Source organism: Schistocerca piceifrons, chromosome X (genome assembly GCF_021461385.2).
Source record: "Schistocerca piceifrons isolate TAMUIC-IGC-003096 chromosome X, iqSchPice1.1, whole genome shotgun sequence".
Classification (NCBI taxonomy): Eukaryota; Metazoa; Arthropoda; class Insecta; order Orthoptera; family Acrididae; genus Schistocerca; species Schistocerca piceifrons.
In genome coordinates, this window is record NC_060149.1 from 52,125,964 (window position 1) to 52,145,485 (window position 19,522).

A 19,522-nucleotide genomic window follows, 5' to 3' on the forward strand; every position below is an offset into this window, starting at 1 on the left:
TAGCCTATCACAATTGCGGTTTATCGTATCGCGACATTGCTGCTCGCATTGGTCAAGATCCAATGACTGTTAGCAGAATATGGAATCGGTGGGTTCAGGAGGATAATAAGGAACGCCGTGCTGGATTCCAATGGCCTCGTATCACTAGCAGTCGAGATGACAGGCATCTTATCCGCGTGGCTGTAACGGATGGTGCAGCCACGTCTGGATCTGTGAGTCAACAGATGGGGACATTTGCAAGACAAAAACCATCTGCACGAACAGTTGGACGACATTTGCAGCAGCATGGACTGTCAGCTCGGAGACCATGGCTGCGATTACCCTTGATGCTGTATCACAGACAGGAGTGCTAGCGATGGTGTACTCAACGATGGACCTGGGTGCATGAATGGCAAAACGTCATTTTTTCGAATGAATCCAGGTTCTGTTTACAGCATCATGATGGTCGCATCTGTGTTTGGCGACATCGTGGTGAACGCACATTGGAAGCGTGTATTCATCATTGCCGTACTGGCGTATCACCCGGCGTGTTGGTATGTATGGGATGCCATTGGTTACTCGTTTCGATTGCCTCTCGTTCGCATTGACGGCACTTTGAACAGTGGACGTTACATTTCAGATGTGTTACAACCTGTGGCTCTACCCTTCATTCGATTGCTGTGAAACCCTACATTTCAGCAGGATAATGCATGACCGCATGTTGCAGGTCCTGTACGGGCCTTTCTGGATACAGAAAATGTTCGACTGCTGCCCTGGCCAGCACATTCTCCAGATCTCTCACCAATTGAAAACGTCTGGTCAAAGGTGGCTGAGCAACTGGCTCGTCACAATACGCCAGTCACTACTCTTGATGAACTGTAGTATCGTGTTGAAGCTGCATGGGCAGTTGTACCTGTACACACCATCCGAGCTCTGTTTGACTCAATGCCCAGGCGTATCAAGTCCGTTATTACGGCCAGAGGTGATTGTTCTGGGTAGTGATTTCTCAGGATCTATGCACCCAAATTGCGTGAAAATGTAATCACATGTCAGTTCTAGTATAATATATTTGTCCAATGAATACGCATTTATCATCTGCATTTCTGCTTGGTGTAGCAATTTTAATGGCCAGTAGTGTATGAAAATGCATTTTTTGGGATGATATGAATTTTCAACATGTGGGGAAACTGTTCTGTTATTTAAGTTCAGTGGACACACTATACAAATGGAGTCTTAATATTATATGACATTTTCATCTACTGCAAACAGGAAGTGTCTCAGAGTTTTGTAACACGAGATAAGTTTGGTTAAATATGATGCATAATGGTCCACTCACCCGTTGAGTAAGTAAACAGTCACCCATGCAGTTCGTTATGAGAAACAGATTGCTAGTTTTGTAATAAAGCAGTTGTTAATTTTTTGATCCACCTACTTAATTCTGACATAAAAAATATAAGATTCATTCTGTGAGAAAACGTGAAGATGAACATCTGAAAATGTCAGTGACACTGTTATGTGGCATATACCTAAATCTTCTCATACATCAGGGTGAAACTCAGTTCTACAAAATAGTGACAAAAATGTTTTAAATTTCACTTTGTTTGAAAAGTCACCCCCTCTTCTTTCATGATTTTTGGGAAGGAAGTTCATCAAGCAAATAATGTTTTTATTATTAAACCCATATAAACTTCTATTGTTTCTCTCTTCAGTATTTCTTTGGCCTTTTTTTGCCTTCCAAGCAACATAAATTCTGTCATTTTACTAAAAAACTTGGTAAAACTTAACCTGAACAGGATTGACTGAGCTTGAAGAATGCTACAGAGCTCATTTCAAAAAAAGAATGTTCTCTACTTGTGCATTTTATTCATATCAAATCAGAGAATGTTCTTTGGTTTCTAGCAGGTTCACCTACCTTTTTACTCATTCTGGTAACATTCTCGGGCTTAGTATATTTTCTGATTTGCTTTATTCATGCAAACCTGAGAATTTTCACTGAAATTTTGAGTATAAACTATATTCTCTGTATTATTCATATGGCCCAATATGGTGGAATGAGTTGAGATGGTGATTTAATTCCGGTAACAGTGCTAAAGTGAACTTGAGAGTTTCAGGTGTATCATTTTTAACATTAGGACTGAAAGATGATTTTATTTGGAAAGTAACATTTTGGACTTGACGGTGGAACATTCTGGACCCAAAAAATTGCAAGGATGAGGGAATTGGAGTGTGAATCTGTGAGTACCAGTGGTTACAATCACAACAACTGAGGTACACAATCGTCAGTTATTTCAGCTTTTCTACAGCGCTGTCTGTTCAGTAGGCCTTGTGAAAAATTGTTGTTTAATGAGTGTTTTTAATGTGTGACAATAATAGGGTTGGCAGTCAAGAAGTGAAGGAGGTAGAAAATTTGATGCAAGATAATGAGGAGACAATTGAAAATATGTTAATGACATATACTCAAAAGGAGACGAAGTAGGTGGAGGTTCAGACAGTATTAGTTCACCAATTCAAGGTTTCAGTCATGAGGAAATGGCATTAGTGGCACTAGACAGCCAGACTGCAAAAAGGAAAAAAGAATGCATGAAAAATAAAGTGAGAAATTAGAGAAAAAATTAAATAGTTTCGATAAAAACTTGAAGAGGGGAAGTCGAGCACTAAAATCTATCAGAAAAGATGTAGATGATGTCAGAATTCAGGTAAAGAAAACTGCAGAGACAACTGAGAGATTAGAAAAAGATTTAAATGATTTTAAAACACATGTAAACAAAGAGCATTGAATATATGAAATTTGTATTACTTATGTAGAAAACAAAGCTGAAAAAGTTGCAAATAAACTGATCAGTGAGGCAATGACAGGGGGCTAAAAGTCTTCCAGTCTATGATTAAAAATGAAAATGACAGTATTAATTTGAAATTGAGTGAAACAAATAGTATATTTAAAAAAGAATTGTCAGATGTAAAAGTTGGTGTTGGTGCATGTATTGGTAATATTTCAGATGTTATGGCAAAAGCAGATGAAAAAAAGTTGGAACTAGAAATTTTTGTAGTAACAATGGTATTACTGAGAACAGTATAAAAATTAGAATTTTTACAGGGGAAACAAAACTCACCCAGTGGACTTCATTTGCCTGTGTAAGAATACTTTTATTAACAATACGTCAGATAATGTGAAAATAAAATGTGTAAAGAAATTTTTAGATGGGTGGGGTGGTGGTGATGGTGGTGGTGAGCCTTGTGCTGTGAAGAATGATGTTATTCATAATAATTTAGATAATGTTGCTGTTAATGATGTTTCTGATGTTGAAAGTGATGATGATATTATGCGCTGTGAAGAATTAAGAGTTGATGAATTATGTTGAGATTAAAGGGGAAAGATTGAGGAAACGTGTCAAGAGTACAATTGTAGGTCGTGATAATGATTTAGTGAAGAACAGGGAAGTACATGATGATCTGATTACACCAGTTAGTGTCAGTGAAATAGTGTCCACTTGTTCTGATGTCAGTAAACAAAGTGAGCTGATTAGTGATGAGGGTTTGAAGATGCCTTGTGATTATTTTGATAAATTTAGTAATGGTAGTGAAATGCAGGATGTTTTGAAGGGAATATGTCAGGACATACATCCAGAGTGGGAGGAGTGTTGAGGTGAATTTTGAGTGTAATGAGGAGCCAGTAGATTGCAATGTTGTCAGTGTAGTTTTGGAAAGCTTGTAGCCTGTGGAAAATGGAAAATCTATAGAGAAAGTAAAAGGTACGGGTTTGAGAGAGACAGAAGAGGATTTGTTGTATGAATATGAAAACACTGATAATTTTGGTATACAGGGGAGTCCACATATTTGTGTTTAAACTGATAATTGGAGGAGTAATAGCCTGGTTGACAATGGGCTTCATTTGTGGTGTATCAAAAAGCTAAGAGAGAGAATAAAAGATGGGGATAATGCTGCCGAGTTTCCTGTAACGAGTCAAAATTAAGGGTGGCAGTGGAAGTAGTAGTATGGTTTATTAATTGAGATGTCAAGAGGTTGCAGTTGTGAAGTAAGTCCTCCCAGAATAACTGCAGGCTCTGTATTTCCCTGTCTCAATTTCTCTTTCACAGAATTTTTCAGATCACTACTGAACTGATCTAGCACAAGAAGAGAACTCTTCTTCAGTAAAGTACCTTTCCTTGACTCCCACACTCTGTTAATCCATAATATAATACCAGGCTCATCCATCCAAACTTTTTCATGTATGTGAGCACCACCACCTGGTGTTTTGCACTTGAAAATGATCATTGGATTAAGTTTAGTACAGTCAGCACAGCATGAAATGACAACAGTGTAGTGCATTTTTTCAAGCCCACTTGTTTTTATAGCTATAGTGTTACCACTTTTCATGGCAACAGTTCTGCTACTTGGGGCATCAAATGTCAGAGAAGTTTTGTCCATATTATCTATTCCACACTGATTTTCTTTTGATGTTGAATAATAAAGCAATGAAAGATAATATAGTGGCATTTTCTGAGATATTTTGGTTTTGGTTCGTATCCATTTGAATCATTTTTGTATTAATTCCAGTGCCATTTTGACAGTGTCCTTGAATCCATTTCAGTTTGTCATCTTCTAGTTTTGGCTATTTTGCACATTTAGTCTTCCTCATTTTTTTTCAGTTCTTCTTTACTAGCCCACCAATCATGCATGGGTTTTTCTGTTGGTGGAGGCCGAAATGCCACTCAGCCACTCTGTTTCCATCTTACATTTGCTGCTATTTTCAATTTATAGCCCACATCATATGAATACCTTTTATTTTTTTCTGTTACAAAACTAGCTAAGAACAAAAATTTGTGCCATTACAAATAACACAAATCACTTTCAATTCACGTTCACTGGCACCATAGATTGCAGTGACACATCATAGGCTAGACAATGTTCTGGGTTTATGGTGGTGAGGTGGCAGGCAGATAGTGTTAGTAAGCTCTTAATACTCGCAACTCCCATTCGTCACAGTGGTGCACTGCTGCTAGTTGAATCCTGTGTTGCCAGTTAGAGGCATGCTTACTGTGACATCAAATATTTGGCCATTTTTAAGACTGGTGGGAATTTAAAAAAAGGACATTTTTATATTAATTTTGAGTATCTGAATTTTGGAGGCAATTTTTCGAAGGAAAAAGTGCGTCTTACAGTCCATAAAACTCTCTCTCTCTCTCTCTCTCTCTCTCTCTCTCTCTCTCTCTCTCTCTTTCTTTCTTTCTGCACACACACACACACACACACACACACACACACACACACACACACATTTGTGGACAATCTGTACTGTGCCAAGTGTCTTTCAAATTACCTGGAGCATCCATTTGAGACTTCAACACATTTTACCATAATGATACACAGTATTGGACGAGTAACCATGAATAGAGTCTTAATTGCATAAATCTTCTTATGCCCTGTGTTTCAAAGCTTTACAAACTACATACTCGGATAGTTAACTACTTACAGTTGTAACTATGTGAAGCTCAGTGCCCACGGAGAGGGTCCTACACAGTTACCTTGAGCACACAGTTACTTGTGTGTATTCATGTCGGTAACAAGCTGAAATAGCTTTTATATATGACCAAGCAGATGGAAACAGTTGAGAGGCAGCACAGCTATATCAAACCAAGTATCCTCTTAGACCCAACCACATCACCCACGTACAGGGAGGCAGCAGACTGTACGTACACCAGATTTGGAGGAGCAGGTTCTACAGAACATTGAGGCAAACTATAGCTCCAAAGCTGGTGCACACACAGTCCTCCACCTCCATGAGATTCATTTTCCTGAAAGGACCCATAATCACACAAATGCCCCATAAAAGCTTGAAATGTTGTGTGAAGTAGTTGTTGTCTGTTAAGGTACTTGTTTTGTTATAGCCGTGCTGCCATACAAAAACACCATCTTGGCTTGTTTGTGACATGAATACCAGATCATTCTGCTGCTTCCTGTACATTGTGTCAATCACAAGGCCTGCAACTCACTAGGGACACACGGCAAATGGTTACAGGAACTGTCATTCATCAGCGCCATTTATGGTAGCAATGATGCATTTCCAGATATATGTTCATAGGACCCTTTTTCCTCCATTTCCACTCAGGAATCCATTCCTGCAGTTTGTCAGTTTTATTAATGTTCACCCTGTCTGCATATGTACGTGGTTGAGTTGGAGATTTATGAAATGAATAGTTTTCATTGCTTGATACATGTGATATGCAACAACACTACTGTTTCAAGACACAAAAGTTTTATTTCAGCAAGGTAAATGAGATTTGTTGAATTCGGATTTGCTGAATTCAGACTTATCATTCATATCTGTAGTGTGAACTAGAACAGTTGGCACGAACGCTACTCACTTACATTAGTTAGCTTGTATATAAAATTGATATTGATCGAGTTATCTGATAGTTAACTTGAAATGCACTGTCATGGGGGAAAAAGAAAACTTATACTGATGTGCTCTTGGTGGAAAGAAAATATGTATTTGAATGTAAATGATCTGTTGAGTAAATATTGATAGGAGATTATATGTGCTTTTGGCAATGAGAAGACACTGATGGTTGTTAGACTCAGATTAGAGTAAATGTGGAGAAATGATATACTGTAAATTGACTATTTGTATAGGGAGATCTATGGAACTATCACTAGTTATCGTGTTTCAAGTGGAAAATTGAGGTGGAAGTTGTGCTTGCTTGCCTCAAAACAAAAGTTAGAAGATATGTTAGTTTTTTGTGCATTGGCCAAACATTCCTGAAAAATGATTTACATCATGGAAAAAAGTTGATTTTGTAGTATGTAAGGGTAAGTTGAAAAAGTTTTGTTCTTAACATAGTACTACTGTTCCAAATGACCATTTGCTACAAAAAGATGTATTATTTGTTTTTACTGTCATACATATGAATGATCAGGTTATTGTGCTTTGTTTACTGTTTCCAGGATTGCCTGCAAAAGTTTTGTTCAACCTATGGTTGTACAATACTTTTGGGTGGGGGGGGGGGGGGGGGTTATTGAAATGCAACTCATTTTTCTTATGATTTAGAAGCTAATTTGAATTGCTGATTAACTATTACGTCATTAGGCAGGACCGATATAAGTAACTTCACCTTATGAGATCTGTACTATAATTTTCAACAACTTCAATTCCGTTTACTCACAAATATTACATCCATCGATTGGTGAGAACGTATATTGTCAATTCGTTTAATTGCATTAGAGCTTTTCACTTATGAACAATTGAGTAACAAAAGAGGCACCAACTATACTGCAATTATAATCTTTGAAACCTGTAACAACTCTATTTATCATACTGTCACCTTACTATGCTTTTGGCTAACATCACATCGAATTACCTTGTATTTGTTGAAATTCATAAAATGAAACCAGATTAACATTGTGAGGTAATTGTTTATTCGGACTGCTGTATTATAGATCAAAATTCTGTTCACATTAAAAAATAATAAATTAATATTTGAAATAGGACCACGGTAGGAATATTTAGGTTAATATAGTTTCTGTGTAATTAACAAAAATGTAATCAGCATTGTTGATTTGTATAATTTTTCCATGAAAATAAGAGCTCTGTAATTTCTTTGTATCTTATACCTAAGGACCGGAAAATTTCGCATTTTGTTGTAAATGCCAAATAGGTGCGACTTCTGCCCCAAAATGTGAAAATGCAAAAACACATAATAGACACTATTTTTTCGTGAACTGTATCCAGATGAACTATTTTATTAGAGATAGTCTGAAATAGCTTTATTTTCTGCATGTAAATATTGAAATGCAACCAATTTTCTGTTACTGGCATCATACATCATCTTCTGAAGCCCAGTTTGGAAAGATAATTGTGTAAAAACCTGTTTGCAAAAATGCAATGATGTATCGGTGCACTTCATGGTCTGGTGCCAAAGCAGTAGTGGATGGTTGAATGGTTTATTTAAAATACACACTGCATAATGCAAAGTAGTAATCAGCCATGGGGCCTATCATTTTATACCCAGTACATTTGTTGGTTAACTTAAGTTCAGAAGTTGTTTTCATACTGACACTTCAATATGGCAAATTAGGTGGTGAATGTATTGACCCATGTTTGCATCAAATTGCACTAGAAGTCAGGCCTGAACTATGTTGCTAACAATATTCTGCCAACCTCGACAAGCAATTGCATGGTAGCTGTTCCCAAATGCTGTGTGTTGTGCATTGCATGTTGTTTCTTTTCCTGAATTTCTAGAACAACCCTTATAACACCAGAAGAGATCAGTAATCCCTGTGTCAGTTCTGCTTTCAGAGAAAAACAGGTGTAGGCTGCTGCTCTGTGAGAGAAGACGCGGGGCTTCTTTCCGTGTCCCTCTCTCCCCCCCCCCCGCCCCCCCCCCCCCTCCTTTGGCGGTCATAATCCTGTTTTGTTTACACACATACTTGTCTGCAACTATACAAGTATACTGTCTGCACTCTGCACCATAGTGATTGAAAAAACAAAGTCTGTCAAGTGTTTTGACTGTGGTGAAATTCTTTGCGTAACATTAAAATAGTTACTTTTGGTTCTATGTCTGTGCTGAGTGCCTTGCCAGCCCTGTGTGTAGCATTTTCAAGTGAGGATGGCATAACTATAAATGCCCATGAAAGGTCAAACTTTGATAGTCTGCAGATTTTGCAATCATCAAATTGAATGGGAAAATGTAAATCACATTCAGAAACACCTTAAATCGGACACCCATTCAGTTCAGTGGTGAAAAAATGACACTCTTTTCAATAGAACAATCAATTGTTGAAAGCTTAAATACAGCCAAATGAAGAAAACGAAGGTCATTTCGGAAAAATAAAATGTTGAAGTTCTTGCAAAACCAAACATTTAGGTCGAAAAGTTCGCAATCAGCACAACTTTTTTTAAACAGTTAGTTTCAAAGAATGAAGGCTTTGCTGGTCTTCACTCTTGTAGCATGACAACATTTTTAAATTTGTTCATCTAAATTAGATTAGAGATTAGATTAGATTAATACTAGTTCCATGGATCATGAATACGATATTTCGTAGTGATGTGGAACGAGTCGAATTTTCTAATACATGACATAATTAGGTTAATTTAACAACATACTTAAGTTAATATAACAACTTTATTTTTTTGTGTTTTATGTTTTTCTTTTTTCTTTTTATTTTTTTTTTATTTTTTAAATTTTTTTTTTCTTAATTTATATCTAAAAATTCCTCTATGGAGTAGGAGGAGTTGTCATTCAGAAATTCTTTTAATTTCTTCTTAAATACTTGTTGGGTATCTGTCAGACTTTTGATACTATTTGGTAAGTGACCAAAGACTTTAGTGCCAGTATAATTCACCCCTTTCTGTGCCAAAGTTAGATTTAATCTTGAATAGTGAAGATCATCCTTTCTCCTAGTATTGTAGTTATGCACACTGCTATTACTTTTGAATTGGGTTTGGTTGTTAATAACAAATTTCATAAGAGAGTATATATACTGAGAAGCTACTGCGAATATCCCTAGATCCTTAAATAAATGTCTGCAGGATGATCTTGGGTGGACTCCAGCTATTATTCTGGTTACACGCTTTTGTGCAATAAATACTTTATTCCTCAGTGATGAATTCCCCCAAAATATGATGCCATATGAAAGCAATGAGTGAAAATAGGCGTAGTAAGCTAATTTACTAAGATGTTTATCACCAAAATTTGCAATGACCCTTATTGCATAAGTAGCTGAACTCAAACGTTTCAGCAGATTATCAATGTGTTTCTTCCAATTTAATCTTTCATCAATGGACACACCTAAAAATTTGGATTATTCTACCTTAGCTATATGCTTCTGATTAAGGTCTATATTTATTAATGGCGTCATACCATTCCCTGTACGGAACTGTATGTACTGTGTCTTATCAAAATTCAGTGAGAGTCCGTTTACAAGGAACCACTTAGTAATTTTCTGAAAGACAGTATTGACAATTTCATCAGTTAATTCTTGTTTGTCAGGTGTGATTACTATACTTGTATCATCAGCAAAGAGAACTAACTTTGCCTCTTCATGAATATAGAATGGCAAGTCATTAATATATAATAAGAACAACAAAGGACCCAAGACTGACCCTTGTGGAACCCCATGCTTGATAGTTCCCCAGTTTGAGGAATGTTCTGATCTTTGCATGTTACGAGAACTACTTATTTCAACTTTCTGCACTCTTCCAGTTAGGTACGAATTAAACCATTTGTGCACTGTCCCACTCATGCCACAATACTTGAGCTTGTCTAGCAGAATTTCATGATTTACACAATCAAAAGCCTTTGAGAGATCACAAAAAATCCCAATGGGTGGTGTTCGGTTATTCAGATCATTCAAAATTTGACTGGTGAAAGCATATATGGCATTTTCTGTTGAAAAACCTTTCTGGAAACCAAACTGACATTTTGTTAGTACTTCATTTTTACAGATATGTGAATCTACTCTTGAATACATTACTTTCTCAAAAATTTTGGATAAAGCTGTTAGAAGGGAGATTGGACGGTAATTGTTGACATCAGATCTAGCCCCCTTTTTATGCAAAGGTATAACAATAGCATATTTCAGTCTATCAGGGAAAATGCCCTGTTCCAGAGAGCTATTACACAGGTGGCTGAGAATCTTACTTATCTGTTGAGAACAAGCTTTTAGTATTTTGCTGGAAATGCCATCAATTCCATGTGAGTTTTTGCATTTAAGCAAGTTTATTATTTTCCTAATTTCAGAGGGAGAAGTGGGTGAGATTTCAATTGTATCAAATTGCATAGGTATGGCCTCTTTCATTAACAGCCTAGAATCTTCTAATGAACACCTGGATCCTACTATATCCACAACATTTAGAAAATTATTATTAAAAATATTTTCAACTTCTGACTTTTTGTTCGTAAAGTTTTCATTCAATTTGATGGTAATACTGTCTTCCTCTGCTCTTGGTTGGCCTGTTTCTCTTTTAATAATATTCCAAATTGTTTTAATTTTATTATCAGAGTTGCTGATTTCAGACATGATACACATACTCCTGGATTTTTTAATAACTTTTCTTAATATAACACAGTAGTTTTTATAGTTTTTGATAGTTTCTGGGTCACTACTCTTTCTTGCTGTCAGATACATTTCCCTTTTCCGGTTAAAGATATTTTTATACCCTTAGTAAGCCATGGTTTGTTACAAGGTTTCTTACGAGTATATTTAACTATTTTCTTGGGGAAGCAGTTTTCAAATGCATTTACAAAAATGTCATGAAATAAATTATATTTTAAATTGGCATCAGGTTCACGGTACACCTCATCCCAGTCTAACTGCTGTAGGCTTTCCCTGAAATTTGCAATTGTTAAATCGTTTACTGAACGTGCTACTTTGGAGGACTGTTTAGTATTGCTGAATGGAGCTATGTCATATATTGTAACTAGCTGTGCACCATGATCAGAAAGACCATTCTCAACAGGCTGAGCATTTATCTGGTTAAACTTATCTTGGTCTATAAAGAAGTTATCTATCAGTGAGCTGCTATCCTTTACCACCCGAGTAGGAAAATCAATAACGGGTGTCAAATTGAAAGAACCGAGTAATACTTCAAGGTCATTTTTCCTATTACCCTCTTTCATAGAATCTACATTGAAGTCCCCACAAATAATAATTTGCTTCCCCCTGTTTGACAGATAGCACAACAAGGAGTCCAAATTTTTCAGAAATAGATGGAAATTTCCTGATGGGGACCTATATACAGTTACAATTATAAATGTGCCTTTATTTAATTTAAGCTCACAGGCACATGCTTCTATGTGTTTCTCTACACAAAACTTTTTTGTTTCTATACTTTTTGCACAATGATAACTTTTGACATATATGGCAACTCCTCCTTTCTCCATATTTTCTCTCATTACATGTGCAGAGAGCTTATATCCACTTACATTTACCTTATCCATATCAGTAACAATGTGATGCTCAGACAGGCATAGTATATCTATTTCATTCTCAGCTTCTAAATCTTCTAAACAAACCAGAAGCTCATCTACTTTATTCTTTAAACTCCCAATATTTTGATGAAATATACTTACATTATTTTTAATTATACTTTTATGAGAACCTTTCCTTATTCTAACATTTGCAGTACTCTCCTGTCTGAGTTTCTCATTGTGCTTAGGCCTAGTTCCTATACCAGTGGTCACATGGTGTTCAGAGAGGCAGATTATGTCAACTGGGTTGGGTGACTTTAATTCATCAATGCAATTACCTAGGACTGAGATACAACTTGGTGGAGATAAAATTTCTGGTGATTGGTGAAAATTTATAATTGATAGCTGTGATTGGTGATCAAATGTGCTAGAATTGTGCTGTTTAATTTCTTTCCTAAACTGAAGATTTGTTTCAATCCTGACCTCTCGTAGAACTTGACATCTTTCTGTCTTACCTATCCTAAAAAAGGTGCTGCTCCAACACCTGTAACCACTGGTATTTTACCATTCATGGCAGTGCCTCGCCCCCTTAAATTTCCTGCTATTACCCCAGCCAGTTTCCCCTTCCCTTTCCTGTTGAGATGTAGGCCGTGCCTGGTATAGTCCCACCTACTGAGATAATCAACAGGAACCACACCAATATGAGCCCCCGCACCCGACCCAAGCAGCTGTTCCAACTCCAAATTAACTCTCCCAACAGAAGAGTTCAAATGAGGCCGGTCATGGCGTCTCAGGACAGATACAAATTCAACATTGGTGTGTCTCGATGCTGACGCAATCTTTGCCAGGTCACTCTCTATACTGTACCCAGGATCTCTGTCGATGCTGTTCCCTGGCCCTCCCACAATAACCACGGTGTCTTCCCTGGTAAATCCTTTACAGAGTGAACCTAAATCCTCTGTCACCTGATCCAGACTAGCACTTGGTTTGAAAAAATTTGTGACCTGGTATTCTGGTCCTAATTCCTCCTGCAGAAGTTGGCCTACACCTACAAAACTTTCTTCCTTTTTGATGACTTTCCTACATTCTTTTTCAATTTCCTATTGAAAGTTTGTTGTGTCCTGTCTACACCTACCTCTGCTTGAGGCTCATCAGTTTCTAACTGAAGCAACAGGTCAAACTTATTTTTGACATTCACCACAAAACTGTCAGACTTAGTTCTAGGCCTGTTCCTTCTGCTACCTGTTGCCACTTCCCACCTCTCTTTGCCCTTCTCCCTCCTTAACCTGTCCAGGTCTTCCCTAGCCTGATCTAGCTCAGCCTGAAGGGCAGCAATTTTCCCCTCCTGTTCCACTATCTTCCTATCTCTGCTGCAAATCCTACATAACCACTGATGAGCCTGATCCACTTTCCCAACACCCACGCCACTGCAGTCCCCCCAGTGAAAAAAACTACTACATCCATCACACCAAACCCCGGAACTAACAATTCTATGGCAAGTCAGGCACTTCTCACTCATGGCAAAAATAATACTTTAGCTAGAATAAATCAATTAAATTACCGAAAATCAAAAAAGACGTTACAAGAATTAAGCCTATTCACAATCATTTACAAACAAAAACGATGCAAAAAAAAACTGCTAAAACAATGCATTTCCATTGTAACCACATTTTTTAAATTATCAACAACTTATGTAATTGTAATTAGTGAATTTACTTTACCCAACAACAACTCAGTTGTTAGGAACAAAATATAAGGCTCCTGAGAAATTTTGTGGAGAGTCCAGTATGATGTAAGATACTGAGCAGCACTATGTGATGTAATAAAATTACCTGAAATGATGACTGAATTTTCACGTCTTTTGAGAACCATGCTGTTCTCTGGCTTGTTTCACTTACAAAACTTGCAGGGAAGTCATCTGCAGCGTTGAATTGAAATGAAGAGAAGTTGTGATCAGTGTTATTTCAGCTACTGTTGACAAAATTCATATTTCATGAAGACATATACTTTGAATGATTTTCTTTTGACATTTATCATCAGCAAGATGGTTACATTGCACTTTGGAACTGAATTGGTTTATCTACCACTTTGTTAGTTATTGTAAATTATTTAAAAAATTGAAATACTCTGGTACTAATTTTCTGTCAAACCATTCATTGCTGTGTGGTATTATGGTATTCATGTCACTTGCAGATGGGAACTGGTGCATAATCTTACAGTAATTTACATTTACTAAAGTGGATGGATTGCATGTATGTGAAAACCCTCTGTGACAAACAATTTATTAACACTTGGATGTATATGTAGTTGATGGCACGCGAGGGGAGAAAAATGATAGTGTAATTTCCTGTTCTAAATATATTTTAATTACTATCAAGCTAGTTGGTATATTCTTGGTTTCCAGGAATGCCTCCAGCTGTGACCACAAGTCTGTCAGAGGCGTGGAAAGCAATGAGGCGCCCACCTGTTGGCATTTTGGATCAACTGGTAATTTAGTCAGCCTTTTACTCAAGACAGCACTGATATATTCCCTCACTGTTATGATTTTCATATTTTTCTTGTGAAGCCCACAAAAAGACAGAGTACATCTAGAATGTATTTTGTGGGCAATAAATGTTATTCAGTGACAGATGTTTAACCTGTCCCAGCTTTACCTTATTTTTGAGGATGAATCAAGAACATTATGAAGAATTTGGAGTTACCAGACTTAAGAACAGCTGGAAACTGAATATTTGTTAATTAGATTATAGTTCCTGATTTTTAGTATTTATTTCCCTAGTCTCTGTGACTCTCGAGAATCAAGTAACTTCAGTATATTGAGTTAATAGTTATTGTTACAAATGTAGCCTCTCCTCCCACATTTTTGTTTTTACAAAGTACAGTGTGTTGTAGAGCATGACATAGGATAATAACTTGTTAGTTATTTAAATAGCTGTCTAGCTCTTACCAATCTGTATGTACTTACTGACTTACTTCTTCCTTTTCTTGTAACTGTGGGTAACTTTCACTTCCTATGCTTTTCTATAGATTTTTATTAGTTTATTTTATAGCTTTTTCTTGAATCTGAATTTAGCTTTTCGAAACGGTGTAGTTTTACATTTACTAGTCTTGTTTTATTTGCAGTAAGAGTAGTCCTGTTATAACAGTACACTATTTGTGAGGATCTGTTAAATGTTTTGTTTTGTAGGGGATGTGACTGACAGTTTACAGCAGATGTCATACTGGAAAATCATTGGCAGTCTTTTGTGGAGGGTATCATGACAGTCAACACAGAATTTTATGTCTGTTGCAAGTTTCCAGCCTTTGTTGAAATTTCTCACTAATCAAAGAGCCTTCCTTCAAATAAGTATTTGCATAGCTGTCATTTACTTTTGAAATATATTCTTACGCGTAACAGAGTTGTATGAAGGTTAGTAGGAATGTTTTACATTATGACACTCCAGTGGTAAAAATCTCGGCTTACATCTTTGCATGTGGAGACCTAACCTTTCATGCCATCTAACCAAGAGGTGTGCACTCCCCTTGTGGATATTACCATTGCTGTCAATGATTTACCATTGATAGAGTTGAAATAGGCAAAGTTGATCAAGGTGGTGCAGTGGTTAGCAAATGGAATTTACATTTTAAAGGTGCTAGATTTCAGCCCTCATCTGCCCATTAAGGTGTTGGGATGGTTCCTTTGAAAATGACACAGCCAGATTCCTTTTTCCATCATTATGATCATGTGGTCCATTTCTAATAATCTTTATGTCAAAGGGGCGTGAGATTGTACTCTTTACTCCTTATTCTGCAGGATGACAATACCTCATGGCAGTTTACCATGTGGCATTAGCCAATAATGTCATTCTGTCCATTCTGTTTCTAGTATGCACTTCTGAAAAGTATTGACTGTTTAATGTTCAAACCCTTTGTGCTTTATAGTGATGACTATTTTGTCATTTGGATGTTTGTTATTCAACTCTCACAGTGATTTTTTAATGTGAACAATGCCAGTTTGCATCACGGTTTGGAATGCCTACTAAACTGTAGGTCCCATGTAAATAGCTGGGTAAATCAGTTCAAAAATTCAGAACAAAACAAGGATGTTCCACCTCCAGTAGGACTCTCCCTTGTTCAGTACTGTGACCTTACCTAATCAGCACTATAGTGTTCAAACCAACCATAAGTTTGAAGACAGTTTCACACCTAGACAAACTGCAAGGAAATGACTACTGTGAGGCTGAACAGTGATATTCCTTGTATTTCAAGTTATTGCAACAGTGTTGGAAGGATGAAAAGTTTATACAAACAGCACATTCCTCCACATTGTTATTTTTCATGTGAGAGAACTGTCAGGAGTATTTGTGAAACAGAGTGCCAACTGCAAATGGGGCAAAGTATTCTCTCTCTTTTTTACTTGCCTCGTCACATGCAAACCACTCTGTTATCTGTCATACAAATACACAAGGAAATCTTAGATCATGTCTGCAGCTGTGATTCTCACCATTCTGAAAAATCAATTTTGTTTGAGGAATTTTTATTCTTTGCGAGTACCACAATCCTTGTCTGAGAAGCGGGTGGTAGAAGGTTACATTTTGTGGTATAAATTCTTGAAAAAATGAAAACAAATGTATCTGGATTATTTTAACATTCTAACCAATTCGGAAAACAAAGTGAATGTTTATGGATGAGAATGCCCTTCCTAGTCTGAAAGCATTTTTAAGTATCATAAACAAAGTGTGAAAATACACTTTTTCAGCTCTCAAAAGATAGTTTCCATAAAAGTAGTATCTGGAAGTGTGTTTCCAAAGTCGCATAAGTACTTTAAAAACCCATCTGATATAGATATAATAACAAATTCTTTCAATGGTAAACTACTTCACCACACCAATGAAAAGTTTTAATTACTACCAAACAGCAGAAGGCTTCAAAGTCCTCAGGCAGCTGGCCTAAGTCCCTGTCTTCAAATATTATTTTAAGTTCAAAAATACACACACACACACACACACACACACACACACACACACACACACACAATAAAAATTATGAACAATGACAACAAAGCAGAAACACAAATATTGAGAGAAATCTGCAATACACAGTTTGATTATTGACTTTATTTATTGTGATACAAGCAAAAAAACTATTATTGTTTAATATGTGGCTATGACTATGTGTAAGCTGCTAAATGATTATTAATCATAGACTTGTATGTTATGAACTTCTGGTAAGAAAAGTGAGTCCTTGAGACATTTTAATTCAGTTTGTGGATTATAGACTGTGTCAGTGCCTTATGATCACATGTTACAGGATGCAGGAAGCCCAAAAGGTGTGGCTTTGACAGCAAGTATATATTTACCACAGCAGAGCAGATTGGTTGTAGGGCGTGAAGATGGCTCGATTATTATTGTGCCGGCAACACAAACGATAATGCTCCAGTTGCTTCACGGACGTCATCAGCAATATGACGGTGTGTATATTACATTGTGTAAATAACTGGGCACATTATAAACTCCATAGTTTTGTTAATGTGTTTCAGTAACAAATTGATACATATTGTAAATGAAATTGCTCCTCCACATTTTTCTGTCTGTATGTGAAAGCTAATCTCAGGAACTATGGTTTGGCATTTAATACAGTTTCCACAAATAGACAGGTAGTTAGTGCTACCTGTGAGAAGCCAGTGCAGGTTGCTAGTTACTTTATATTTTTGTGCGTATTGATAGTAAGCTAACACTTCATTGAAGTTCCCAATTTTGGATTTCTCATTATGGTACCATTGCTAGTGAGTAATTAAAATCTATTTATTCTCAATATTTATGTGTGACCATACAGAATATTAATTAACAATTATCTGCAGTTACATTAATTGTGGCTGGAAAGGCGGCATGTGACACACACACACACACACACACACACACACACACACACACACACAAGGTGTGTTACACACATTACATTTGCAGTGACTCGTTTTGTCAATTAATTGTGGAACCATGCATAAAGCACAAAATCTAGTTGGAAATCCATTTTATAATTTTCTCTGAGAGCACATTGTGACATTTGCACCCATCACGCTAGGAAATGTCTCTTACACAACAATTTTTCATCACTTATTATTACTGTTAACTGAAGTATGTAGTTGGTGTGTGTCAAAGTGTTCTAACAAATCTGAGCATGTACCATCCACTCTTCTTCAGTTGAGTAGTGCTGTCAAATTATCACCCCAAATTCTACCTCCATAATTTTGTTCTGGATCTCTTTGACTTTTGAGAGAATTTAATTATTCATACTGTGAAGCCTTCCCAAATATGGCTGTACTTCAAAGTAAATTGCGTATAGTGTCAGGATGGTTCCTTTGAAAAAGGATGTTAAACACTTACCTTCCTTCCGCCTGTCCTTCCTTCCTTCATTATCAGAGGAATAAAAAATAAAGTAGATGAGCTGATAATGTGTTTAGATGATCTCAAAAATAAGAATGAGATTGCTATACTTTGTCTGAGCACCATGTAACTGTGGGTATGGAAAATGTCAATATAAATGGGTATAATTTAGCATCTTACACTTGTAGATCTAGTATGGATAAAGGAGGAGTTGCCATTTTCATGAAACAGGAGTATAAATACAGAACTGTTGAAGTAAGCAAATTTTGTGTTGATCAGCACTTTGAGGTTTGTGCATGTGAACTTCAGATAGATAACGTTATGTTGATATTAGTAACAGTGTACAGGTCTCCAATAGGAGATTGGGAGCTATTCATAAAAAAGTTTGACTCCCTATTATGCTATCTGTCTGACAAAAAGAAGTAGTTACTAATCTGTGGTGATTTCAATGTTAACTTTCTAAGCAATTGTGATAGGAAAAGTGAACTAGAAGTGTTGTTAACAACATGTAACTTAGAATCTGTGATCAATTTCCCTACACATATAGCTCAGGACAGTAGTACTCTAATAGATAATGTATTTGCACAGCAAGAGGATGTAGAAAAAACACATGCTTTCCCTGTGGTAAATGGATTATCTGACAATGATGCACAACTGATTAACTTACAAAACCTAATAGGGTGTACACTTCAGAAACCATTAAGTAAAAGCGTGAGGGTGCTCAACCCGGTATCTATAGATCACTTCACAGAAAGTTTAGGAAATGTAAACTGGGAAGATGTATATAATGAGCCAAATGCTAATGATAAATGCAGCATATTTCTTGATAAATTTATATACCTTTCTGAACATTGTTTTCCAAAGAAAATTACTAAATGTAACCCACAAACTTTCCAAAGAATCCTTGAATTACTACAGGTATTAAAGTGTCTTTAGAAAGAAAAAGAAAACTATGGGACAGCAAGAACTAGTAAAGATCCATAAGTACAGTATAAAAATTATTGTAATATACTGAGAAAAGTTGTAAAGAAATCAAGAAATATGTATGTTAGAGAAGAAATTAACAATTCCAGCAATAAAATCAAATCAATATAGAATGTTGTTTGAAGGGAGACAGGAAAAGTAACCACTGGGTAGGTAGAATTACTGTTAAAGAGAATGAGATCATCTTAATCAACAGTACACAGGTAGCCAATGTATTTAACAATCACTTCTTAAGTGTAGGAGAAAAAATTGGTGAGAATAGTTCAAAAGAAAAAGCCAGGCAGTACATGG

General features: G+C 36.5%; 1 protein-coding gene across 4 annotated transcripts in view; it reads left to right on the plus strand.

Annotated features, from left to right (window-relative positions):
* The window catches only part of LOC124721190 (WD repeat-containing protein 7), a 375,749-nt gene that overhangs the window by 123,491 nt on the left and 232,736 nt on the right, over positions 1–19,522 (plus strand). For all 4 annotated transcript variants that reach the window (XM_047246033.1, XM_047246035.1, XM_047246034.1 and 1 more), the window contains 2 exons: positions 14,290–14,372; positions 17,175–17,334. In XM_047246033.1, coding sequence (XP_047101989.1) covers positions 14,290–14,372; positions 17,175–17,334 — 243 coding nt within the window. The remainder of the gene's footprint in view (positions 1–14,289; positions 14,373–17,174; positions 17,335–19,522) is intronic.